This window comes from Phoca vitulina, unplaced genomic scaffold, assembly GCF_004348235.1.
Source record: "Phoca vitulina isolate PV1807 unplaced genomic scaffold, GSC_HSeal_1.0 scaffold27, whole genome shotgun sequence".
Lineage (NCBI taxonomy): Eukaryota > Metazoa > Chordata > Mammalia > Carnivora > Phocidae > Phoca > Phoca vitulina.
In genome coordinates, this window is record NW_022589730.1 from 18,187,266 (window position 1) to 18,214,978 (window position 27,713).

A 27,713-nucleotide genomic window follows, 5' to 3' on the forward strand; every position below is an offset into this window, starting at 1 on the left:
TCTATGGTAACACAAGGTCTCCACAACAAATGAGGTTCAAAATGATCGTCATCATAACTGCATTGATCACAACCACATCTTAGCGCCAGGCACACTGTCTGGCACTGAGGAAGCATTAAAAATATTTGTGGAATGAATGAATGGACTTGCTTCACACTCCACCATCCACATTTTAACTACCTTTCAAGTAGATCTCGGTTAAGTTTTCCTTTATTTACCAAGCTTTGCTGGTCACTCCCAACTTCTGTGTCCCTGAGTTTCTGGAGCACATCTTGTTCATACCATTCCAAGAAATACTAGATTTAGAAAGCTCAGAATTCAATGAGACCTCAAAGATGGTCTGGCCCAGAGGTATCCCATCCTGGTATTTAGGATCACCTGATGAGCTTAATGAAAACCCAAATTTGAGGCTTCAAGGAGACCTACATATTCAGAAGGCAGAGTCAGGTGGCGTGGAGTTCACTCCTCTGTGGGGCAGCCAGTTCCACTGTGAGACATCTTGCTTATTATGTAAAATTTCAAACATATACAGGAAGAGTATAGTAAACCTTGTAACCATCATCCAGCTTCCAGAGTTTTAAAGTCCTAGCTAATCTTGTTTGCATCTATACCTCACTCACTCTCCCCAGCACCCTGAATTACTTTGTAGTAAATCTCATCTACAAATTCTTTGGTATATATGTATAAAAGATTGGGACTTATAATAAACATAATCACAATACTATTACCACAGCTAAACAAAATTATCAATAATTCCATATCATCAAATAGCCAGTCAGCTTTCACATTTTATTGATTTTCTTTCTGTTGCCCTAACTCTCTCTTCCCTATCTCTCACCTTCTTCCTTTGTCTCTCCAATCATAATCCAACTATGTGTCTTAAATCTCAATCTAGGGGCGCCTGGGTGGCTCAGCTGGTTATGACTGACTCTTGATTTCAGCTCAGGTTATGATCTCAGGGTTGTGAGATGGAGCCTTGCATGCCACTACTCATCCCTTCAAGTGTGTGCACACGCACTCACTCACTCTCTCAGGAAGAAAAAAAAAAAAATCAATCTATAGGTTTCCCCCCAACCCCTGCTTTTCTGGAAGAAATCAGTTCTTTTGTCCCACAGAGTTTTCTAAAATCTAGATCCTGATTATTCCTTTATTCCCATATTCTTCTGACCTCCGTATGTCCTATAAACTGGCGGAACAGATTCAGGTTTGAATTTTTATTTTTACGATTTCTCACATGTTTTTATGTACTTCCATCCAGAAGTATGTAAGGTCTGGCTGTCTCTTTTTGGGGGTCATTAGGAGCAATTGTTCAGGTTCATTAATTGATCAGGGTGGCAAAGTGGTGATATTCTATTACCCCTTCTTCATGTATTGGCTACAACACTGTTAAAAAGGGGAATTTTCTCTCATCAACCATTTGATTATGCTGTTACATTTGTACAGGAAACATAGGATAAATGTTTATTTCCCTTTATTTACCAATTTTCAAAATGACAAATTAATTCTCTTGCATCATTCAAAAGCGACACGGAAGTCTCTGTGATTTATACCCCCCAGGATCATTTAGAACTCTTGAATCAAAATAAATTTATGTGTTTCTCTGTTTCAATCCACTGGTGTTGTTTGTTTATGGTATCTTACATAAATATATAAATACAGAAATTGCTTCTGGATTCTGAATCATTGTATCCAGAGGTATTTCCACATCAGACTAGTTTTCTGTGAGCACTTGTATGATTTCACAAACAATATAAATAAATTCTCAAGCAGTATCATTACCACTAAATAGAAAATAGATTGCATGTCTTAAATTCTAAGTTCTTAGGGCACTAACATCTGTATTTTTAAATCCATCAGAGTAAAAGTAGTTAGAAACAAAACAGAAACTCTAATACCACCTCCTAAAAATTATCTGTAATCAAAAAGGGAATTAATAAAATGTAGGAGTTTCTCAATTGTTTTAGACATTTCTTAGACTTTAGGCTTACTTTTAACTTTCAGTCTTTTTTCATCAAAGTTCTGCCTTCGACATATTCTCTAAGCTGTACTTATCTTTTAGTATCTGTGGGAATACCTATATACTCTCTTACTCTATTTGTAAATAACTTCATGCCAATTTTCTGCACTCAGAATATTTGCCCTAATATTTACTTCAACCTGCTTCATCCCTTCCAATCTTCTCAATGCTCAATAAAACAAGTTAAAAAAATTTTTTTTAATGACCACAGCACAAAGATTCTGGCATTTTGAGGGAAAAAGCCAAAGAAAAGGATATTTGAAAATGAAGTTTCCTCAGTATGATAACGCATTTAAACATGAATTTCCACAGTCTTTTAATAATTATAATTGAGAGCAAAAGACTCTGCATACTGGATTCCTTTCTCTCTTGGTTTCCACATGTGGAAGGCAGGAATAACTGCCAATCTCTAATTTCTCTAATTTCCGCATGGGTGTGTTTTGTGTGTTTTGTGAAAATATGATAATGCCCCATGTAAAATCATCTGAGTATCTTGGAATCAAAAGGCCATGAAAAACACGTAATTGCCCAAAAAGTCAGGCTAATGTTGTTACCAAGTCTGGAAGCGATTCAGGGCAAAACACTTCTTATTAATAGCTTCATTAACAGCTGAGGTTCTGAAAAAGAACACTGCATTAAAAATTAGTCTTTGCATTTTCATATTCAAGATAAAAGAGTTCTACAAATCTATCAACCCATTAACTATAAACATTGCATTAGCTGCACGTTAAAGGGAAAACTGTGAATCATTATGAAGGAGTTCTCTGGATCGCTCACTATAATTTAAATATACTGTGAACCATAGTAAGATTGAATCAGACTAGGTCCCAATCAAAATTTTTAAATAAATTGCTTTCTGGATAATAAGAAGCAGTCACTGCTTATCACCAGTGAGAGGGCAGTAGGGCCTCCCACCATCCGGAGCACTCTTCTTGAAGTGGACAGAAGAATCCAAAAGCCAACTTCTCTTTTTTTTTTTAACATACATACATACATACATACATTTATTTATTTATTTGTTTGTCACAGAGAGACAGACAGCGAGCGAGCACACAAGCAGAGGGAATAGCAGAGGGAGAAGCTGGCTTCCTGCTGAGCAAGGAGCCCCACGTGGGGATCTATCCCAGGACCCTGGGATCATGACCTGAGCCGAAGGCAGACGCTTAACCGACTGAGCCACCCAGGTGTCCCTATTAAAAATGGCAAAACAACGGGCACCTGGGTGGCTCAGTCATCTGCCCTGGGCTCAAGTCATGATCCCAGTGTCCTGGGATCTGCCTGCACCACAAGCTCCCTGCTCAGCACAGAGTCTGCTTCTCCCTCTCCCTCTGCCCCTTCCCCCGCTCATTCTCATTCTCTCTCTCTCTCTCTCATGCACGCACACATGCTCTTGCTCTCAAATAAATAAATAAAATCTTTTTAAAAAATGGAAAAACAAGTACGTCAACTGGTTACTGTTCTACTACTGGCCATTCCAATATGGCTATTTGCTAGCCATAGCTCAACTCTCAAAATACATCTTACCACAAGAATCAAGATTATTAAAAATATCAAACTAATTCCAATTTCATTCACAGAACTTAAAAGACCTCAGTGACTCTCATCATTAGAAAATATCAGGAGATAAAAGCAGGCCAGCAGAAAATGCACAACCTCAAAAGTGGATGAGGTACTTTCCAATAGCATCTTTTCAGGCAAGGCTGTTATTAACCACACAACTAACAAGGCACCAAGATACAATACCACCAAAGGGCAATCACCTTGATATTTAAAAAGTCAGAAGGGCAGCAAAGAGTATAGAAATAAAAATCTGCTGGTAGGTGTGTCAAGAAGGCAGCCACGTAATCAAATATGAAATAACTTATGTGCAAAGATTTACATAATCCTATACATAAAACACATTGTTCAGAGACTGAAAAATTGGTTGACCAAAATATTTTCTGCCAATACTGTAATGAAGATCACACTTCACTTCGGCAACAATGGTATAGGACTGTCATAAATTACTCGTTAGCTGTATTTTCCTTAACATCATTTCTGTCTCTTGTCCAGTTGTTAATTTGGGTTCTACCTTATACAATTTGCTTTAATAACTTGGTGCTCTTCTATATCATAGCAGAGTTGATACTTTACTATTAGGTTGAACCACGTGAAATTGCCAATATTTTACCATCTTTGACTTCAAAGAAGTCAATTTCAAAGAATGGCAATTTCACGTGATACAAGCTAATGCTTGATAACTCACAGTCCTCTCTATCACTATACCAGCAACACATGCATTTAAAGAGAATAATCAAATGAGGCTTCCATTTTGTGTGCACTTCGGTGACTATATGTAAGATTTAAGGGTGCATTAAACGTGAAAGGCGGTAACTTTTCAAGCTTTCACGTCCATCAAAAAAGCACATTATATAAGTATACATACATATGTGTGTGTGTGTATATATATATATCCTATATATAAATGTCCACAAAGGCAAATTCTACTTTACAGTTACCAAAATTAACTTGATTGACAACTTACACGTTCAGCATTAACGACTTCTGGGCAATGAAAACAGCCTGAATGACATACTGCATATAACCATATAACAACTGCTATACTCGAGGAGTGGTCGCATCAATATTTAAGGACTCGTGCTACAGCCCCCAAGTCTTCCCAGAAACAGAGCGGCCTGCTCCACTCAAGGCCAACAGCCACAGGAAGCTTAGTCACAGAACCTACACTGGAGACGTTCTGAGCAGACTGTTGTGAAATGTGATGGCTCATCAGACACAGCAGAATTTTAAATGAGCTTGGGCTTAATACATAACCTTCTCTTGGCCCGAAATTCTTTTCTAGTGCTTAAAAGTCCGAAGAATTCTCCATCTGCCGACAGTGCTCCCCCTTTAAGCCATTCAACACGAAAACACTAGTAAATCCCCTGCTTGCCATTTTTATTTTTTTGTAACTCACAGAATGCTGTCCCAGGGAACAGACAACTGCAGCTAAAATGGATGGCACTGCAACATTTTACAACATATAATGGGACCGGACCGGGCTGCCTTTTCTGTTCTGGGGAAAATACATTGTAATGTCCACTGGGTCTGAGGATAAGAGATTATAGGAACCATGTCTTCAAGTCTGATAAAGTAGCCAGTAGCAAGCCCAGAAATCCGTAGCAATTAAAAGGCAAATAAAAGTTAAATATAGAATTTGAACATCTATTGTACATTATAATCAAAGATCTGATCTTGTTAGCAAATCATTAATTATTCCTTATCACTAACATCCTCTGCAGTTGTAGGTAAGTGATGGGACATTACTAGGCCATTGAAATGCAAATTTGGGGGCAATAGTCACCAACGGTCATTTATTTATCTGTAAATGCAAAATGGAGTTAGTTGGGCTGACCACCCACAGGCGGGGCTCAGTTTTAGAGGCCTCTAGTTCTCTGTTTTAAACCTACTCCTTCCAACACTACAGAACTATATTGCCTAGAGATCCATACGGCGAATAAGGGTCCTCCTCAGAAAGAAGAAACAAAAGAGAGAACAATTTCTTTGTTGGTCTCACAGAACTTATAATAAATACTACAGTAACTCAATTAAAAATATTTATGGAGGACATAATTACCTCATTATAAAGGACCAAGCAGAGAAGGAAACTTTAATAATTTGACAGTTTGACTTTGGAGACTATATCTATTAGAATGATAATGATAAATGATTACTTCTGGGCCAGTTTTCAATTTGTAGTAGCTCAGCTAAAAATCCATTGTTCTCCCCCACTGCTTCGTAATACTAGTGCTGGACTCTGTAAATATCTCCTTCGCCAGCTGGGGGAAAATGCTCGGCTTCGTCAGTGGAGGTCAACAGAGTAATCCTGCAAGCGCAGACACTTCCCTCCAAGTGAAAATGGCAGACTGCTCCTACAGACTAGCATAGTAGACCAGCTCCTGCCCTCCAGCAAGGCTGCTTCACAGCAGTGCCCCCCCCCCCCCAGCCCTCCAGCAACGTCAGGACCAGCTCCAAGCTGCTGCCCCCACCGCCCCTGAGGCAATGGCAGGCCACCTCCACCCAGGCCCACTGGTAAGTTTCTCCCCCTCCCTTAGGCTGGTGCTTCCCTCTTTGAAGAAGTCTAATCTTGGAGGAGAGTCCTTAAATTCCTTCATTATCTATTCTACCTCACCCTAGACTAGGTAGTAGGCGCGATCTCACGCATGCTACTTCCAGTAGTTTACCACTTTCTACGAGGAAGCAATTCTGTATAATTTCCCTGTTCAGATAACTGATGTGGTTTCTGTCTCCTGACTGATACGCCTCCCTTCTTTCTCTTCAAGAATTATCAGGAATCAATACCATACTATCCCAAAGTAACTGATTTTACTGCTCTGGATGGAGATTACTATACAACTTCTATGGTCTTCAAGAAGATGTCTACTTCTTCCTTTCTTCACACAATCTAGAAGTAGCACATTTTAGACACTATGAGAATTCTCCAAAATGTCTAGCCCAATTAAACCTATGGATGACAAGATGAAATTTCTGGTAACAACAAAAATTTACTAAAATGCCTAAATCAAAATGCCATTCACAAAACTGAACAATGTTTATGTGTGTGTGTGTACACATATATTCAGTGAGTTCAATTCACAGATCATTTATTAATCATGAAGTTAATCCTATTTGCTGAAAGGAGAAAATCTGGAGGTTTGGGGGCATAAATCAGATAAACATTACTTAGGCACACACACATTCAAACCTGAAAGCATATACTGAATTCTCACACATTATTTCCCAATATAGTTGTTTCTCAATGTGTCAAATGAAATACTCATTTATTCGTAGACGTTACATGATGACTGGAAATTGTTAAGACAAAACACATTTAATTATTACACATTAGGTATGGTTCAAGACCAGTTTCTGTATAATTTAATTTAGAATTTTTTTCCATTTTTATTAAGTTTTTAATTTTAATTCCAGTATAGTCATAGAGTTTTATATTAGTTTCAAGTGTACTAGAATAATTTTTTTAATAGTAAACAAAAAGTGACATTCATAAAAGAGAGGCATATTGTACTAGGACCTAATTTCCATGGGCAGTCCTTCCTTAGCATAAGTTCAAGAAGCACAACAACTAATTGAACAGGCTCGAGTGGAAGAAAAACTTGTAAATGTAAAACAAAAAATGCCTTAAAAATTTCAGAAATGTAAGGTCATACCTTAGAAGCACACCATTATATCTCTAATATAAGACCTTCAAAACTTTATTGAGAATAGCATGAAAGATTTTTTTTCTTTTTTTCCTATGACTAGCTATAAACAAAATTCAGAGTATGGAAATATTTACTCTGATATTTTCTTTCAAGTTAATTTCATATAATACTCCAGAGAAAAACACATCTAGCTAAACACTGAGTTATAGGTAAGAAGCACTGAGATTTAATGGACATAGAATAAAACTGAATGTGAAAAAAATCTGCTGTGCCTTCCAAAGCCTACCTATTAATACAATGATATATGCTAAGAATCTCTAATCATTATGCTTTTATTTTTAAATCTATAAATAAAACTGTACTAAACTTTCTACCCAAGGGTTGTATAACACACTCGGAAACTGGGGAGGGAGGGAGGAATATTGAAAATGAAAGCCAGAGAAAAATAAAATCGCTATTTCCAATTCTGAACATCCTCTGCTAATTTAAAATGCCGTATAACTTATACTACTATAAAATATAAATCTATCTTTATACTACCACCTAGGAAGAACAGCTTCTTAAAAAGTTGCTATTTTGAAATAATTTTTTTTAGACCTACAGCAAAGATGCATAAAATAGGAAAGAGAATTCATATATATCCTTCACCCAGCTATTCTCTAATGTCAACAACTCACATAACCATTATAATGGTAGACAGTTGGAAGAAACGCAGGCAGGGGGCAAGTTCCACACAACTCCCCACCCCCCAAGAGGAAACTACCCTTAAAAGGAAAAAGACCTTGTCCTGTTATTCTACACCACCCTGAAAGGAGCCCTCCACCCTTTCCCATGTAAACAACTACCTGATAGGTAGATGAGCAGATGGACAAAAACCTGATTGGGCGACAGGTGCCTGGGGGGTTAATCAGATTAAAACAGCCCACCAACAACCTCATAAAAACCCTAGACTTAGAAACTCCAACACCAACCCTCTCAGATCCCCTTCCTCTTCAGGAGCTTTGTACTATCGCTCAATAAACTTTGCTTTGCTGCCATCCCCCTTCCTTTCTGGTCTACCTCTTCATTCTTCCAAGCGGCATGACCAAGAACCACGGGCACTAAAGGAAAAGAAATCCTGAAACAATTGTGTGATTATCAAAACTAGGAAATTCATATTGGTAGACCACTACTGACTAAACTACAGACCTTATTTGAATTTGCTCACACCGTTTTTCTATTCCTGTACCCACTTCAGGATCTCACACTGTATTTAGCTCTCCTGTCTCTGTAGCCTCCTCCAATCTGTGACTGGCTCGTACACTTGTCTTTCATGACTTTGACACTTATGATGAATGCTGGTCAATCATTTTGTAGACTGTCTCTTAGCTGGGGTTTGTCTGATCTTTTCTCACAATTACATTGAGGCTATGCATTTTTGGCCAGAAGACCCTGTAAGTGATATTGAGTCCTTCTCAGTGTATCATATCAAGGTAACTATCTTATTACTGACAATGTTAACTTTCATCACTTGGTTAAAGTAACCAATTACAGTGGAATTCCAATTTCCCTTTGTAATTGATAAACATCTTGAGAGGAGATAGTTTAAGGTTGTTTTAATATACTGATTTTAGCATCCACTAGTGGACCTTGTCTGCAACAGTTATTACTATGGTCTTTGCCTAATGGAGATTTAGTATTTTCCTTATTACTTCTATATTTATTAACTAAAATTCTTCTGCAAGAGGATCCTTTCTTGATAGAGTTACATTTGTATGGACTTATGGGTATTTATTTTGTTCTCTGGGTTATAATCCCATAAAATATATCATTTATTTCATTGCCCCAATTATTCTAGTTTTGGCTACTGAAAGCACCTTCAGGTTGGTTCTCATGTCCTTATGACATGCCCCCATCTATTTTAAGCCCTTTCTTAATTTTTGACACCAAAGATGTTTCAGGTTCAACTTGTACCTTCCCTGCCCCAGCCCTGGAACCCACCACTTCTCCAAGGAGTTCTGGGTTTTTATTAGTGGTATTTAAAAATCATTATCTGAGCTCTGGGTATACACATACTGTTACTAAGAATCTGGGATGTTAGTGGGATGTCACTGCTCCCAGGTCCTTTGAATGACCAGAGCTAGGAAATCTATGTATGCATATTAACCAACATATACACACATATCTCTATTTCTCTATCTATCTTCATGTATACCAAAAACCATGAGTTCAAATGATATCTCAAGATTCATTCTGGTATTTTCCCTTTTGTAACTGGGAAAAATCACTTTTATTACCTTGGTCACTGTTATCCTAGACCCTTGAATACATATTATTTACTACCAAATTAAATGAAAATGTACATATTTATGTACCTTATTTTTTTGGCTCAACATAAAGGTAGAGATATGACTGCATAAAAATTAGGTGCCTGGGTGGCACAGATGGTTAAGTGTCTGCCTTCGGCTCAGGTCATGATCCCAGGGTCCTGGGATCAAGTCCCGCATCGGGCTCCCTGCTCCTTGGGAGCCTGCTTCTCCCTCTGCTTCTCTCTCTCTGTGTCTCTCATGAATAAATAAAATAAAATCTTTAAAAAAAAATTATAAATGTCTATTACAAAGAATCAGAAAATGTAAATAAAAACTGAAAAAATATTTGTACTATAGACAGTATAAAAGTAAAGAACTTGACATAAAAAATAACACGGGGGGTGCCTGGGTGGCTCAGATGGTTAAGCATCTGCCTTCGGCTCAGGTCATGATCTCCAGGTCCTGGGATCGAGCCCCATGTTGGGCTCCCAGCTCAGTGGGGAGTCTGTTTCTTCCTCTCCCTCTGCCTCTCCCCCTGCTTGTGCTCTCTCTCTTAAATGAATAAATAAAAATCTTTAAAAAATAACAACATGGGGCATGAGGATGAGGGATGGGCAAAATGGGTGAAGGGGATCAAAATGTTCAAAATTCAAGCTATAAAATAAGTCATGGGATGTGATGTACAGCATGGTGACTATTGTTAATAATACTGTATTACATATTTGAAAGTTGTTAAGAGAGTAGATCTTAAAATTTCTCATCACAAGGGAAAAAGTAATTTAATAACTGTGTGTGATGCATTAGACTTACTGTGATGATCATTTAGAAATATATACAAATATCAAATCATTGTTATACGCCGGAAACTAATGTAATGGTGTATGTCCATTATATCTCAGTTAAGAAAAAAAAAAAAGAGAATAAGCAATTCATAGACGAACTAAAAAATGGTAAACACGTAACAAGAAAATCAACCTAAAAGGTTTAAAATACAAATTAGGGGTCCCTGGTGGCTCAGTCATTAAGCATCTGCCTTCGGCTCAGGTCATGATCCCAGGGTCCTGGGACTGAACCCCGCATCGGGCTCCCTGCTCAGTGGGAAGCCTGCTTCTCCCTCTCCCACTCCCCCTACTTGTGTTCCCTCTCTTGCTGTGTCTCTGTCAAATAAATAAATAAAATCTTAAAATAAATAAATAAATAAAATAAAATAAAATAAAATACAAATTAAAGTAACAACAGATATCATTTCTTATTAATCATATTGGCAGACAAGAAAAATAATATCCTCAGAGTTAAAGAGGTATAGAGAAACAGCAGAAGAGTAACTGATACAACTTGACTGGAGGACAACATGGTAGAAGTATCCAGATGTAGAACAGGGATAAACTTTCACATGGGGATTTACTTCTAGGAAGTTATCAACAAAGTATAAACACATACAAGCACACACACAGGTGGCAGTTGTAATAAGGTGTCTCTAATAGTAAAAACTGGAAACAATTACACATTATAATGTTTCCGGGCATGACTGTCTTAAAGTTTAACCTGTTTAGGGTTTGCTTAACTTATTAAATCTGTAAATTTATGTCTTTCAGCAAATTTGGGAAAGTTTCCCCATTACTTCTTTAAATACTTTTTCTGACTCATTCTGTTTTCTCTTCCACTGAGATTCCTAAAGGTCTCTTTGAGACCTTTTGAAATTAACCACAGAATACTGCTGAGAGGAATTGAAGAAGGTATAAATAGTGCAATATACCACATTCACATACTGGAAGACAATACTGTTAACATGTCAATTCTCCCCAAATTTATCTATAGATCTAAGGCAATTCCAATCAAAATTCCTGTAGGCTTTCTGCTTTTTTAAGCAAACTGACAAGTAGATTCCAAAATTTTTATCAAACCACAAATGACCGAGGACAGCCAAACCAATTTAACAACAGAACTCAATTGAAGAACTTATGCTACCTAATTTCAGTACTTACTCTAAAGTTAAAGCCATCAGGACAGTGTGGGAGTAATAAATAAACATGGATTAATGAAAGAGGATAGAGGATCTAGAAACAGACCCAACATCTAGGATCAACTGATTTTCAAAAAACGCAGTTTAATGGGGGCAAAAAAGAAAAATGCTTTCAACAAATGTTGCTGGAACAACTGAATTTCTGTACATATATTAAAAAACTATTTAAAAATATTTACTTCACATCATACTTGAAAATTAATTCAAACTACAGCATACACCTACATGCAAAAGCTAAAACTGCCAGAAGAAAACACAGGGGGAAAAATCTTTGAAACTTTGGGGTAGGCAAATACTTCTTAGAATACAAAAAGCATAAATGATAAAATAATTGATAAACTGTACCTCATTGAAATCAGAGAACTGTGTTCTCCGAAACACATTGGTAAGGTAACCAAAAGGCAGTCCACAGAATAGGAGATTACTCATTTCCCAGGTGGAAAGGTTTCACACACACTTTTCACAGGTGGAAAGGTTTCTCTATACAAAGTAAAGAGTAGACTCACAGGATAATACACCAAATTGTCTTCCAAAGCTTAAACCAATTTACACTCCACAGCAGGTGCAAAAAACATTCTATATGCTCTAAATCCTCACCAAACTTTGATAATGTCAGACTAAGTTTTCAGTTTGGTAGATAAGAAATGATAGTTCATTTAGCTTTTAATTTACATTTACCTGATTACAAGGCATGGCATCTTTTCATAGGTTTGCTAGCCATTCTTATTTCCTCTCTGTGAAGTGCGTTTCCAATCTTTATGCATTTTTCTTCTCGGCATTTTTTTTTTCAAATATAAATGTGTTTAAGAATCTTTTGTCATTTACCTGTGCTATAAAGACCTTTCCCTCTTTGTGGCTTTACTTTTCACTTTATTGTAAAGATATTTTTGACTACAGAAGTTTGTAATTTTAGTGTAGTTGAATAATTCATCTTTTTTATTGTTTGGTTAGGCTGTCACCTGTTTACAGAATGATGCTCCAAGGCCATGTTTTCCTGTGGCATCATTTTAAAGTATTTTGGTTTTAGCATTCATATTTAAACAAATCCACATAGTTTTGTGGGATTTTTTTGTTTTTGTTTTGTTTTGTTTTGTTTTGGGGGTGTTGGCTATAATGGGCATTAGGGATAAAATTTTATTATTCTTCTGTGGTAACTACACCAGTTACCAAAAATTCTATCCTTTATTTCACTGATCTACAATGCTAGATCTGTATAAAATCAAATTTCTATGTCAATTTAGAACCATTTCTGTGCTATTCTGTTCTATGGATAAGACTTTTGGTCTGTCCTGCAACAAGATAATACCATATTAATTACTATAAATTTATAACTTTTGATATAAGGTAAAAGGAATCTCTCCACCTTGTTCTTCTTTATAAGTGTCCTGGCTTGGGGCGCCTGCGTGGGGCAGCCAGTTAGGCATCCAACTCTTGGTTTCAGCTCAGGTTGTGATTTCCCAGTTGTGGGATCGAGCCCCACGTCAAGCCCTGGGACGGGCTCCGCAAGCTCAGCGCAGAGTCTACTTGGGATTCCGGCTCTCCCTCTGCTTCTGCCCCTCCCCTCTGCACAGTCGCGCCCCTCTGCATGCACACACGCGCTTTAATAAATAAATATTTAAAAAAGCAAAAAAGAAGTGTCCTGGCTTTTATTAGCTCGTTGCTGTGTCCCATAAATATGAGAATCAGCTTGTTAAGTTCAGTAAAGAAAACAACAAAGATCTTGTTGGTGTTTTGTTTGGAATTGTATGAATTTATAAAAATTGCCATTCTGATTATATTGAGGACTCCAATCCATAAAACTATCTCCTTATTTACTTAGGTCTTTAAAAATGCTTTTTAATAAAATTAATTTTTTTCTATAAAAGTCTTGCATATTCTTTAAGTTAATGCCTAGGTATTTTATATTTTTACAGTACTTCATAGGTTGACTTTTTTATAATTTTATACTTCAAAAGACTATAAATTAGGACTAAAAGGGTTAATATTTATAAAGTCTAAAATAGTGACTGGTATATATGTGTTTATTGAATAAAACAAAATAAATCTAATATTCCATTTATCTCTGGTATGTTAATTTTAGAATACTTTTGACTAGCTATTAAAAGAATGATGTTGAGATTTTTTATTGTGTTTATGTGAGATTTACATATCAATTTGGGAATAACAGATATTCACCACATGGAATCATCCATCGAAGAACTACATATTCAAATTTTTATTTCCCTCCGTAAAATATTATAATTTCCTCCATATTTCTTAAATTTATTCTTAGCTCTGGGACTTCCTTTAGATGCCATAATTATTGAGATTTTAATATTTTAATTTAAAATGTAAACATTACACGAATATCCATTCACTGTTAAAAAAAAATCTTTTAAACAAACAAGTGTTTCTAGTAAATCCCCCAATTCCTTTAATTATTGGGTAAGTTGGGTATTTTTTGGCATCTACATTCTTTCTATGCTAAATGCCTAACAGCAGTCTTACTCAGGCTGGTTGGTTTGTTTTTTCCTCCTGGCTTCTGGGGTCTTATTAGTTTGATGAGTCTTTTAAAAAATCTTTATTTTCTACATTTTCTATTTTGTTCACTAGTAGAAAACCTACTGAATTTTGAGTATTTGTCTTGTTGATTAACCATCTGGATACCCTTGAGTGATAAGATCTATTTCTGGTTTTAAAAGCATTACTACTGGGTCGCCTGGGTGGTTCAGTCAGTTAATCATCTGCCTTCTACTCAGGTCATGATCTCAGGGTCCTGGGATCCAGCCCTGCCCCACTGGGTCACCCTCCTCTGGCTCTGTGCTCAGTGGGGAGTCTGCCTGTCCCTCTGCTCCCCCCCCCCCAATCTGTGTTCTCTTGCTCTCTCTCAAATAAATAAAATCTTTTTTAAAAAAAGTAAATAAAAGCATTACTACCATGTCTACTATGTTAAAAAGCTACTGGAAGGGGGATAAGGGTAGAAGCTGGAAGGCTTGGCAGTAACCTTATGAGAAATGAAGTTAGTCAACCAGGGTGATAACAGTAAAGGTAGTAAGAAGTAGCTGAATTTTTTATGTATTTTAAAGGCAGAGTCAGTAACATTCCTGATGGATTCGATGTTTGTTTGTTTTGTAGAGACTAGCCCTGTCTTTGACAGTTTCTCTTTGCAGATACAATGTGATTCCAAATTTCAACTTCTAAATCACACAAAAATCAGTGCTACTGTACTTTAAGTAGTGTTAAGAGCCCAGGCAGCCACCAAGCCACCTCTATGGAGCCCCAGGGCTCTGCAGAACATAATTTGAAAACCGAAAGCAGAAGGAAAGAACTTTATATTTATTGATTTCGTACAAGCATTCAGGTCCTCTAGTGGCCTGGGTGGCACCAAAAAGTTCAGCAGCTCTTGCTGTATGATCACAGATGCCAAAGTGTAAAGCAATAACATAGACCTAGGCATCTGCCCATTTAATAGAGTCCTAGAAATTGTGTGTTCTAAGGACATGGCAGGGAATCTACAGATAAGTGCACAAGATATTTCTGTTCACTTCCTACTGTTAAATGTTTTTGTTCACTTCTTCCTAAAAGGCTTTTTTTTAAGGGGGGGAGGGGCAGAGGGAGATAGAATCTTAAGCAGGTTCCACACCTAGCCCACGCTTGATCTCACAACCCTGAGGTGAAATCAAGAGTCTGATGCTTAACCAACTGAGCCAGCCAGGTGCCCCTTACTGAAAGGCTTTATGAGATAACTATCACAACTTCTTTTTTTTTTTTTAAAGATTTTATTTATTTGACAGAGAGAGACACAGCGAGAGAGGGAACACAAGCAAGTGGAGTGGGAGAGGGAGAAGCAGGCTTCCTGCGGAGCAGGGAGCCCGATGCGGGGCTCGATCCCAGGACCCTGGGATCATGACCTGAGCCGAAGGCAGCCGCCCAACCGACTGAGCCACCCAGGCGCCCCACTATCACAGTTTCTGCAGCTTCTGTGTGTGTGTGTGTGTGTGTGTGTGTGTGTGTGTGTGTGTGTGCGCGCGCGCGCGCATTTTTTTAAGTAATCTCTGCGCCCAACGTGCAGCTCAAACTCATGAACCTGATATCAATAATCACATGCTCTACTGACTGAGCCAGCCAGGAGCCCCAAGTTTTGCAGTTTTTGAAGGGATGAGATGTTCTCCATTGTCCCTTTCTGATATCAGATTGTTTGAACTTACAGAATTAAATATATTAATTACAGTGACACTGAAACGCACATATATTAAGACACACAAATGTGAAAAAACCATTCTGCAGAGCTATCAGAAAACTTCAGGTCAAGGTTATTTAAAAACTAGAATGTCCTATGCAAAAAGAAAAAGGGGGGTTGCCACCGGCAATACAATGCTAATACTTGTCACTGAATCTGCTACTCAGGCAGCCCAGTGATAAGAAATCAAGGAAGTTAAAAATTGAAATAAAATTGAAAACTGAATTTAGGTAATTAATATATACATTAGATGGTTGTCAGGGTCTTATGCCAATGTCATATTATATTCTAGACCAAAAAATTGTCATAATGCCTTTGTACTATATTCCTAGAAGGATATAGATCTCAAACTACCACAGATGTTACATTTAGCTACTGAAATAAATTCAACATAATACATGTCCACAAAGCTAGATATGTGTAGAGAATGAATTTTACAGAAACAACTGTAGCCTGGTAAGTTGATATGAGGTACCCATAAGGAAGGATGGTAGAAAAATACTCTATAAAGATGCTCAGCTTCTATATATAAGACTGATGAATCACTGACCTCTACCTCTGAAACTAATAATACATTATATGTTAATTAATTGAATTTAAATAAAAAATAAAAAAATAAAGATGCCCAGCTTCAAACATATGGCATGGCTATGGACTACTGGAGCCTATAGGAGCAGACAGAAAAATGGCATAGAGCAATCAAAATAAGATAGTCAAGTTCACATGGCAGCAATAAACACAAGCACTCTATAGTAATAATAATAAAGTAATAATTCCATAGAACCCTGTAATTTTGATAGAAGTGGCCTTAGAAATAACCTTGTCCAATTTACCTGTTCTATGGAAGAGGAATCTAAAACAAAGTAGTGAATTAACCAAAAAACAACTGCAAATTAAAGTTATTTTTGGATAACAAGGATGGCATTACATCACCAAACAGTCTGTAATGAAAGTGTCAGATTTCAGTTAAAAAATGATAAAGCTGTTACACAACATAAATTATTTACAAGAAAAACAAAGGAGTACTGAAAATTTCCATTTGATCTTAGTTTGTTGATGTGGTTAAAATAGGAAACAAAGTGATAAGCATATAGAAATTTATCCCATTACAAATAAATAATTACAAAAATATTCAGTGTTTTATTTAAACATGTATATAATAATGTGGCCAAAGAACAGTGTATTTTTACATAAATCCTCTAGGAACTAATAGGTTTTACCACAAACAGAATCAGCATGTGTTGTAGAACAGAATTTCCTGGGCTTTGGGAGGAAAAAATGCATCCGGATTCAAATCCCTTACAAGACAGATAATTTAAAGAAGTTGCTAATTTTTTGTAACAGTTCACTCATATAGAAAATGTTGATAGTAATACCTATCTCATAAGGTTCTTAAGAAGATTTTTTAAAGTAGTATATACACTATAAATGTCCTAGCAAACAGCTCAGCTGTTTTCCTTCCTTATTCTTCTATAAGCATTTCTTGTAACATTAACATATGCTAACATTCAGCTAAAACTTAAATGCTGGGCACTTTTCTAGGTGCTTTGCATACACTCATTTACCTAATCTTCACAATAACTCTGTGAGGTAGGTGCTATTATTATCCCCATTTTTAAGTTAAAGAAACTGAGCCAGGAAGCATTTAAGGCTACACAGCTACTGAGTGGAAATGTCAAGATTCCACCCCAAGCAATCCAGAATAATAAAATTCCAATAAAAAAGCTGAACTACCTAAAGAATTAGCTCTGAGAGTGATATAAATGTCACTTATTCACTCAGATTAGTTCCCATTATCTCTTCCATTTTAAACATAAAGAAAATTATAATATATATTGTGCATTAAGGTAGTTTAATGACCAGAACTACCACAGAACACTCAATTTAAAATAACTAAAGGATTCCCTATTCTAATGGGTGTCTCTACTCTGCCTACACATGAAAATTACATGTGCAGTTTTAAAAATCAAACAGACACCCAAACCCCACCCCTGATTGTCTGAATAAGAACTCCAGGGTACAGATCATTTTAAAACACTCTACATAAGATTTTAGCGCACAGGCAGAGCAAAGAATTACTTTTCTAAACACAGAAGGTGTAGTGGCAATGCAAGACAAGTGGCATCTGGAACCAGGATGATTTCAAAGGTAAAATTCCACATGAGAAGTGGGGGTAAAGAACATGAAATGCTGAGTCAGTGCAATGAGAAGGATGAATGAATGAGGTGGACAGTGGAGTAAGAACACAGGAAGGCAGGAAAAGCAGGGAAAACACAACAGCAGGGAAAGCAAACACAAATGCAGTAGTTCAGCAACACAATCTGATGTCTTGTTTGTGAACAGTGAAAATAGCCATTTTTTGTCATTGCTTATCCTTGTAAATGGCATGATGTGTTCCTCATCATTGTTGCTACTTTTATTCATTACGTGCAAATACCACTAGTTTTGTAATTAATTGCAATTCAGTGACTTTGTCCTAATCTTGCTGATAAAACATTTGAGATTTGGCTTAACTTTCTTACCTTAAAATTTAGGAAATAAATTCATTACAAAATCAACCTCAACCAATACTAATATATTCATCAAATATATATGCATGGTTAGAAAGCACATGAAGTACTGGAGAAACATTTTCATGACAGTAGGTTACAACAAAATAAAATCAAACATAGTACATTGTGCCAGGAAGTATAAAACTCTAAAATATAAGTTTCATAGAATTAAAACATTCCTAAAGTAGCGTCTGAGGCCTCTTTCCATTTGGTGGTATTACAGCTAAACAGATAATCAAGATGAATATAACTCTGTTGTTTTAAAAATTATAATAACAGATAAACAACTTATTCCAACAAACTCTTAAGAGTTCTTATCCATTTTTATTTTAGTGACTTTTTTTGACAATTGAAACTGTGGATCTTTTTCCCAGAACAGACACACAAATCATAGAAACACCGCATTTTCCAAAATGTAACATCAGAGAAATCATAAACCTTGGCCAGCTGAAGAATCCGGCATTACAGGATTTCTAAAGACCCACTGTGGGAGAAGATTCATTTTCTCGCCTTGAAATATTTCACACTATAGATGCAAGCCATTTCATAAGTCTGGAGATGTCGATCTTGTACATGTTTATATCTCCAGGGCACCAGCACATCCCCAATGGGTGAGTCAACAGATGTTCATATTTACAGGTGACCTGGTACTTGCTGACGTCCCCCTCTTTTTTGGAGCACCGCTCCTGAATCTTACTTGCTTATAACATAAGACAACTATGTGAAATGGTGAAAAGGACCTGATTTAAAGTTGCAAAATAGGTATTCAAGTCCAGGCTTAGCAGTAGCATCTTAATACATTTAACCTATGCTCTCAATTTACTGTCTACATGAAGAAAGTTTAATCTCACAAAGCTCTGGTGAGCACTGGGCAAATGTTCAGGTTCCTCCTCTGTTAAATGTTAACAGTAATAGTAACTATCTGATAGGATTAGAAGATTAAATAAGATACTATACAAGGGCGCCTGGGGGGCTCAGTTGGTTAAGCGTCTGCCTTCAGCCCAGGTCATGATCCCGGGGCCCTGGGATCGAGCCCCGCATCGGGCTCCCTGCTCACTGGGGAGCCTGCTTCTCCCTCTCCCTGCAGCTCCCCCTGCTTGTGTACTCTCTGTCAAATAAATAAAGTCTTAAAAAAAATAAGATACTATACGTAAAGGACACAGCAAAATGCCTGGCACAGAGTAAATGCTCAATAATCAGCTATTATTAATGTGCCTCCTCTTGTGCTCGGTGCTGGATAAAACAGCTGTCTTATAAAACAGCAGGGTTATAAGAGATATGCAAGGAGTTGAGTAAAAAGTGTGTTCAATGAATGGTAGTCCCTCTTTCCATTTCTGATAACGAAGAGGGAACTGGGACACACACGAGTCAGTGACATGCTGAATGGAAGCCTGGAGAGGCTGTCCATCTCCTCCCCTCCACAACGGAAGTACTCATCTGCCCCCAAGCTCGTGGGGGTGTCGTGGCTGACAAGTTTCAGCTGAGTCTCTCTGTAGGGTTTGTGCTAGGATGGAGAGAGCTGCTCATCCAAGGTCACACCCCCTATCCAGGGCACCGCGCTGAATGTACAACACAGGGATATGAAGGCTAAGCCCTTTGCCCCAATTCAAGGACAACTTTGAAGGGCAATCCCAGTTGCAGAGTTCCCTGGGATAAACTGAAGCTTTCTAAGCAACTGAAATGCTATTCAATGTTTCCCTCTGCCCAATCCTGCTTCTTTCACTCCCTAAAAGTATTGATCCCAAGAATACTCCTGCACACAAATCTCAGAGTCCACTGCCTAGGGAAATGGCTTATGCTACTTGTCCAAAGTCAAAAAGCTAATGAAAGGTCAAATGGGATTTACCATAGATGTGCCAGCATAATTCCACAATTATAAAACGAGGAAGAAGAGAACCAAAGGAAAGAATGAACCAGGGGTGCCTGGGTGGTGCAGTTGGTTAATCATCCAACTCTTGGTTTCAGCTCAGGTCATGATCTCAGGATAGTGAGACTGAGCCCCGCATCGGATTCTGCACTCAGCCTGGAGTCTGTTTGAGATTCTCTCTCCCTCTCTCCCTCCTACTCGTGCTCTCTCTCTAAAATAAACAAATCTTAAAAAAAAAAAAAAAAAGAATGAAGCAAAAGACCTATAGATAACATTATAAATGCTACCCTAAAATATCCTAAGAGTGTCTCATTTGTGGATCAAAATAAAAATGAAGAGTGATCTCTATTGAAGTCGAGTTGAAATAAGAGAGTGTCCATCCCTACAAGAAGAGGAAGATGAAAAGGTCATGAAGGTGAATTTCCTGGGATGCTCTCTATTTCACTTCAGAAGCAGAGACTAACTGGACCCAAAGGGGCTTTGAACACAGAATAGTTCTTTATTTTATACAAGAAGAAACTGCAACTCAGACTGAGGGTACACAGAAAGAGTGGCCTAGTGTAGGCTTTTTAAATTTCCAGAGTCCTTCAGCTTTGTCTTCAATGTGTGATTTTGACATTTTATGTAAAGTGTACCTCCCACAAAAGATTCATATATATTCAAATATATGCATGAAATGCATTATGAAACTACGCATGACTTTTGAATTAGGCATCAGTGTCACTCTTCCCTCCTATCAAGGTGGATAACTGGGAACTGACTACATTATAAGTATTCACAGAACAGAATGGCTTTACAAGGAAGGTTAGAATTCACTATCTATACCTCTGGCTACATTAGCAATTAACTTTCATCAAATATTGTATCTTAATGGCCTTATCTCAAAATGAGGATAATAATTATTATCTCATTCAATAGGATGCCATGAAGACTAAATATTTAATGGTCGCAATGCATTCTAAATGCCACATAAACAAATAACATAGCAATACATACAGTGACTTCTAGCAGGTTAACATTGTAGCAGGTTAATATTACACATAACTGATCAAAAAGAGCCTAAGAAAGGCACAAATACATTTAGACATCTGTTTCCAATCATGAGAGCAAGATTTAAACTGATAAATATTTTATATTATTAAAATAAAATAGGGTAACCACAATAAGTGAGGAAAATATCAAGGACATTTTACACTTTTTTTTTTAAAGATTTTATTTATTTATTTGAAAGAGAGAGAGATAGCGAGAGGGAGAGAGAGCACGAGCAGGGGAAGAGGGAGAAGCAGGCTCCCCGCCGAGCAGGGAGCCTGATGCGGGGCCTGATCCCAGGATACTGGGATCATGACCTGAGCCGAAGGCAGACGCTTAACCGACTAAGCCACCCAGGCGCCCCATTTTACACATTTTAAACTGGTTCTAAAAAGTACTGTATCATTCGTTTTTAATTTTTTCAAGTAGGCTCCATGACATGAGACTCGAACTCACAACCCTGAGATCAAAACCCGAGCTAAGAACAAGAGTCGGACACTTAACTGACTGAGCCACCCAGGCACCCCGGATTTCTGACATTTAAAGGAAAGTCTGTCATGTATTATTTTTTTTTGGATGATGGTGGATATCAAGTAGTTATGGTAAATATTCTATTGCATATATTTATAAGAATAGTATTTTATTTTTAAATGTCAATATTCACACTATCCTCCAAATTACATCTTTTGCAAACGTTTAAACTTACTAATGAAAAGTTTTAGCTGTTAACATAAAAACATGCGAGGAATCAGATATTTCTTTTTTCTTTTTTTTTTTTTTTTAAAGATTTTATTTATTTATTTGAGAGAGAGAGAATGAGAGAGAGCACATGAGAGGGGGGAGGGTCAGAGGGAGAAGCAGACTCCCTGCCGAGCAGGGAGCCCGATGCGGGACTCGATCCAGGGACTCCAGGATCATGACCTGAGCCGAAGGCAGTCGCTTAATCAACTGAGCCACCCAGGCACCCGGAATCAGATATTTCTTGATCCTCATTAGAGAGATGGTAAGCAAAAAAAAAAAGAAAAATTGAAAGTCACCAGACTACTGCATCAGGCCAAAGTTTCATTAACCTCTAATATTCTAATGTCAAGACTCTACGTAAGAAGCTACATACATAAATCCTAGGGTGTCTACATTGGCATAGAGAGGTGAGCCTTCTGTAGAGTGGGTGAGATTTGAGCAGGGTTTTATGCCTGAAAGGCAGGGAACCTGCAGAACCTGAGAAAAGATAAAGATGCTAGAGGTAAGATGGAGGGGCTGCACCGGGCAGGCCTGCACCGGAAAGGGAGAGCAGATGTACACAGGTGGAAAATGCAAAGGGCATGGGTTTTCAGGTCCCAAGAAGCTTGAGTTCAAGTTGAGATTTTACTACATTTTGGCTGAGCTACTTTGAAGAAGTCTTAATTTCTCTTTTAAGGATCAAATGAGGGGATAGAAAACTCTTCTTAAATTATGAACTAATAGCACAGGTTAGTCAGTAAGCCCTTCTCAAGGAGGAGCCCTTAAACACTAGCAGTGTGTGGAATGGTCAAAGCACCAGCTCTGGAACCAAAAGACTGTGTTGAAACAAAACCTGCCATTTCCTGAAGGTATGATCTCAGCCAGGGTCACCAAACCTCTCTGTGCCCAGTTAGCCTTATGTGTCAAATAGAGATAACTAGGGTGCCCAATTTATAGGGTTATTATGAAGATTAAGTGAGTTAATGTATGTAAAAGAGCTTAAAATCGTGTTCAAAGAATTATTTATTGCTGTTGGTGGTGGTATTGTCATTATTACTCTCTGATTCTCAATGTCAAATAGGGATCAGGAGAATACCAATGACTAATAAGTATTTGATTAAGAATCTAAAAAAAAGGGGCACCTGGGTGGCTCAGTTGGTTAAGCAACTGCCTTCGGCTCAGGTCATGATCCTGGAGTCCCTGGATCAAGTCCCGCATCGGGCTCCCTGCTTGGCAGGGAGTCTGCTTCTCTTTCTGACCCTCCCCCCTCTCATGCTCTCTCTCTCTATCTCATTCTCTCTTTCAAATAAATAAATAAAATCTTAAAAAAAAAAAAAAAAGAGAAGCAGGGGTGGGGACAGGCAGCTAAATCTATAGGAGGGTTTTAATAATAAAAGCTACTAATATGGCTCCATGATTTCACAGCAGAAGTATGTGACAATGATCCAGGGAAGTTTCCTGCTGTTGTAACTAGCAAAGTAACACATCATATATCTTTTTCCCTTGCTAAAGGGCCCAAAACCCCAAAGCGCATTGCAATTTGTTCTATAAAGAATACTTTGTGATATATTCAGTGGACTATATTTGGTCCTTATAATGACAGAACTTGTTAGAAATAATTTTGCAATACGGTAGGAATATTTTGACCTTACCTAAAGGAGTTCTAACACTGAACTACCAGAAGACATTATAAAATATCCGTAACCTGTTATTAACATACCAAGCACAGAATACAAGTCAGCAGGACCACACAAGCTCTCTGAACTCCGACTGTAACTAATCCACCCCCGCTCCTGACTTTTCAAACCACATTCAGGACATAATGCATAGTTTTATAGAAATTATTTTAGAAATTAGATGTTTGCGCTAAAATCCTGACTGAAATGTGCGAACACAAAGATCAGAAATGTGTTAAGAAAAGCATTTTCAAGATCATGTTTTAAATTTTAAAAAGTTTGGGTACTACACCCAAAGGGTGATGTACCAGACAGACTGTACTGCTTCCTGACTGCATGTCAGCATTCTGTTGAGGCTAAAACTCAGCATATGTATTCTGAGGTTTTGTTAACAAAAAATATGTATTGAAACTAAAAATCAGCATTAGGAATTTTATAACTTACAAGTATGTCTGGCCAGTGAGTAGTTGGATCCACCACTAGTCAAGCCAAATCCCTCAGGAATTTGACTAGAGCTTCGAGGTCTGGTCAACAATTTAGGAGGTTCAATTTCAGCACCAAATTCAGCTCCTATTACTCCTAGTAAAACAATAGCAGTAGCTTGCTTCCGTCTTTCCTCATAAGATGTGGAAATCTTTTTCATTTGTGGGATACTTGATAAGCAACCTGAAAACCAAAACATAAGTTAAAAAAATATCAATATACAAAAGACATATAATAATAAAAAAATTTCAAGATTACTCTTTCAGGAAAGAACAGTCTTTTCAACAAATGGCACTGAGGTGACTGGTTATCCAACTACAAAAGGATGAATTTGGGCTTCCACCTTTCACTACACAAAAAAATCAACTCAAAACAGATTCACAGTACTAGTAGATGTAAAAGCCGAAACAAAATAACTTGCAGAAGAAAACAGAGAGATGTAACTTCATGATCTTGGGGTAGGCAATGATTTCGTAGATAAGATACCAAAAGCACAAGCAATTTAAAAAATTTCTTTATCGGATTTCATTGATATTACGAACTTTTACACTTAAAATGACAGATTCAAGAAAGTAAAAAGACCATGCAGAGACTCAAAGAAAATACTGTCAATGATATATCTATAAAGGATTGTATCCAGAATATATGAGGGACTCTTACAACTCAATAATAAAAAAGCACAACTTTTAAAATGGGTAAACACTTTGAACAGATATTCGACATATGATGATATATGAATGGCCAATATGCATATCAAAGATCCTTAACATCACTGGTCATTAGGAAAATGCAAATCAAAACCATAATGAGATACCACTTTGCATCCACTAGAATGGCTGCAATAAAAAGGATTATAAAATGTGCTGTCAAGTATGAACAGAAAATGAATGCAGTGCAGGTGGAAATGTAAAAAGGTACAACTACTTTAGAAAACAGTTTGGCAGTTACTTACTCAGTTTGGTTTTCTATTTCTTCCTGAGTCATTTCTTTCTTTCTTTTTTTTTTTTTAAAGATTTTATTTATTTATTTGGCAGAGAAAGACACAGCGAGGGAGGGAACACAAGCAGGGGGAGTGGGAGAAACAGGCTTCCTGTGGAGCAGGGAGCCCGATGCAGGACTTGATCCCAGGACCCTGGGATCATGACCCGAGCTGAAGGCAGACGCCTAATGACTGAGCCACCCAGGTGCCCATTCTTGAGTCATTTCTGATAGCTTGCAGTTTTAAAGGGATTACCTATTTAATCTGAGTTTTTTTAATTTATTGGTGTGAGATTATTTGCAGTATTCTCTACGATGAAAGTATTTCAAATGTATCATTGCTATGGATCCTTCTAAATATTATTTGTGCCTTCTCTAATATTACTTTTCATGCTTTTCTTTTCTTTTTTTTTTTAATTCTTTTCATGCTTTTCTTGATCAGTTTTGCTAGAAATATATATTTTACTAGATTTAAAAAAAAATACTTTGTTGGGGCACCTGGGTGGCTCAGTTGGTTGCGCATCTGACTCTCGGTTTCAGTTCAGGTCATGATCTCAGGGTCATGAGATCAAGCCCCTGTATTAGGCTCCACACTCAGTAGGCAGCCTGCTTGAGATTCTTTCTCCCTCTGCCCATGACCCACCACCCCCCGCACACTCTTTCTCTAAAATTAAAAAAATAAGTACTCTGGTTTTGATCTTATTTCATTTCTTTCTATTTTACCAACTTCTGTTGTTATTTTTATTATTTCTCCTTCTACTTTATGTTTTCTATCAGTTCTTTTTGTTTCTAGGTTTATTTATTTATTTATTTTTAAGTAAACTCTACACCCAACAGGCTTGAATTCATAACCCAGAGATCAAGAGTTGCATTCTCCACCCACTGAGTCATCTAAGCACCCCTGTTTTGTTTCCAGGTTCTTAGGATAAACACAACTCACTTATTTTCATAACCTATTATGGTTTACGTTGCCACAGAGTTAACATCCATTTTCCTCTCCTTTAATAACACAACTTCAATTTTAACTGAGTAGTGATATACTCACATCCTTTCAGGGTCCTTTCAAGAAATGGCAAAGCCATAGCCTAGCTCCTGGCTGTAAGCTTTATTCATGATATATTTTAAGTCCTCTTTAGCTCACAGGAGCCAAAAGTATACTTCTGGAAAGGAGCTAAGGGTTTCAGTCCAGATCATTTCTATTTTATTACTTGTCCACAGAGATATCTATCTTTCTGGAGACTAGCTATGTCTCTTCAGGTTTTCTGTTTGTATATTTTATCCATCATGGCTATATATTTGGTACAGAGAAATTTAAAAAGTGAACTTCTGGAAACATGTTCATTGGAGGTCAGCTTTCTAGTCTTTCTAGTCATCCATCCAGCTTCTCTGGGCCCTTTCAGTACTTTGTCTCTATATTAATTAAATCAATATAGCAAAGGGCCCTCAGAGCTCAGTATGCCAACTAAGAAATTAACAGCAGGGACCTCTGAATGCTTTTAGATGTTTTGTTTTCTTTTGTCTCTTCATTTGTCATTCCATACTAACTGGAGGTAAGGCAAGGGAATGACAACACAGGAGGCTACAGGGTACCACCACATCAACAGGGACTTTTGCAGGGCAAGCTGAAGACTTTTAACTTTTGGTTAATGGTAAGGTATCGAATAATTTTGTGTAAGGTGGCGCTATCAGATTTATTCACTGTTAGAAAGATCATGATAGTGGCAGTAGGATGGCAGATTATGAGGTAAAACAAGATGCATCCAGTAGAACCAAAAGAAGACTCCTGCAGTGATCAGGTGAAAAACAGTAAGTACCAGTGGTGGTAGAAATTCATTCATTCTGACATCAGTTACTCGGTCTCAATATAAGAACTGAAGATCTGGTGTGTTCATGGCATTATACTAGACATGAAAAGAGATGTGAAAAGCAAGTTCACTGTCCTCTTTGAACTTAAAGGCTACTAAATAAGAATCAGAAATAGGTTACAGAATCAATGAGAAGATTATGAACTGAGAGAACGGTATGTTTAAGAACTTCAAGCATGAAGTAATTTGTTGACTTCTATTTCAAGGAGAGGTAATTGGGTTGGAAGCCTAGGAGGTGAGAGAAAGATAGAAAACAGGCAAGGGAGGCAGGCAAGGGCCAGACCGCAGATGGCATCACAGATCCTATTCACATTTCAATTCTTATCCTATAAAAAATAGGAAGATACTCAAGGTAGGATTTAAGCCAGAGAATGATATAATTAGATTCAGGATTTCAGAAGGATATCGTAGAAATCAAAGTGAGAGATTAAGATTAGTTTGGTTTGGGGATGTAAATAGGAGATGCAGAGAAGTGGATATCTTTAAGATCCATGGTGAGTCCTGGGTTAAGTTGATGGAAACATTGCAGATTTTAGATGTCATGCTTCGAGTTCTTAACAAAATTAAGACAAAATCAGAACAAAAAGTAAAATAGTAAAAATTAGTAATAATTTTAGCAAAAGTTAACTAAAACAAGAATAAAACAAAGCAAAAGAAACCCTTTCAAGGTAAGTAGGTAGGTATGGCCTTTCTAGAAGCTTAATAAAAAAAACACCTAGAGCGCAAAGCTTTTTAGTATAAACTTTAAATTGCATTTATTTAGCTGTGCTGAAAGGCAGAATGGATGTGAGCAAG

The 27,713-nt window shown here is 37.3% G+C and overlaps 1 protein-coding gene across 3 annotated transcripts in view; it reads right to left on the reverse strand.

Annotated features, from left to right (window-relative positions):
- Positions 1 to 27,713, reverse strand: part of WDR7 (WD repeat domain 7) — a 345,325-nt gene that overhangs the window by 118,351 nt on the left and 199,261 nt on the right. For all 3 annotated transcript variants that reach the window (XM_032422579.1, XM_032422577.1, XM_032422578.1), the window contains one exon: positions 24,037 to 24,258. In XM_032422579.1, coding sequence (XP_032278470.1) covers positions 24,037 to 24,258 — 222 coding nt within the window. The remainder of the gene's footprint in view (positions 1 to 24,036; positions 24,259 to 27,713) is intronic.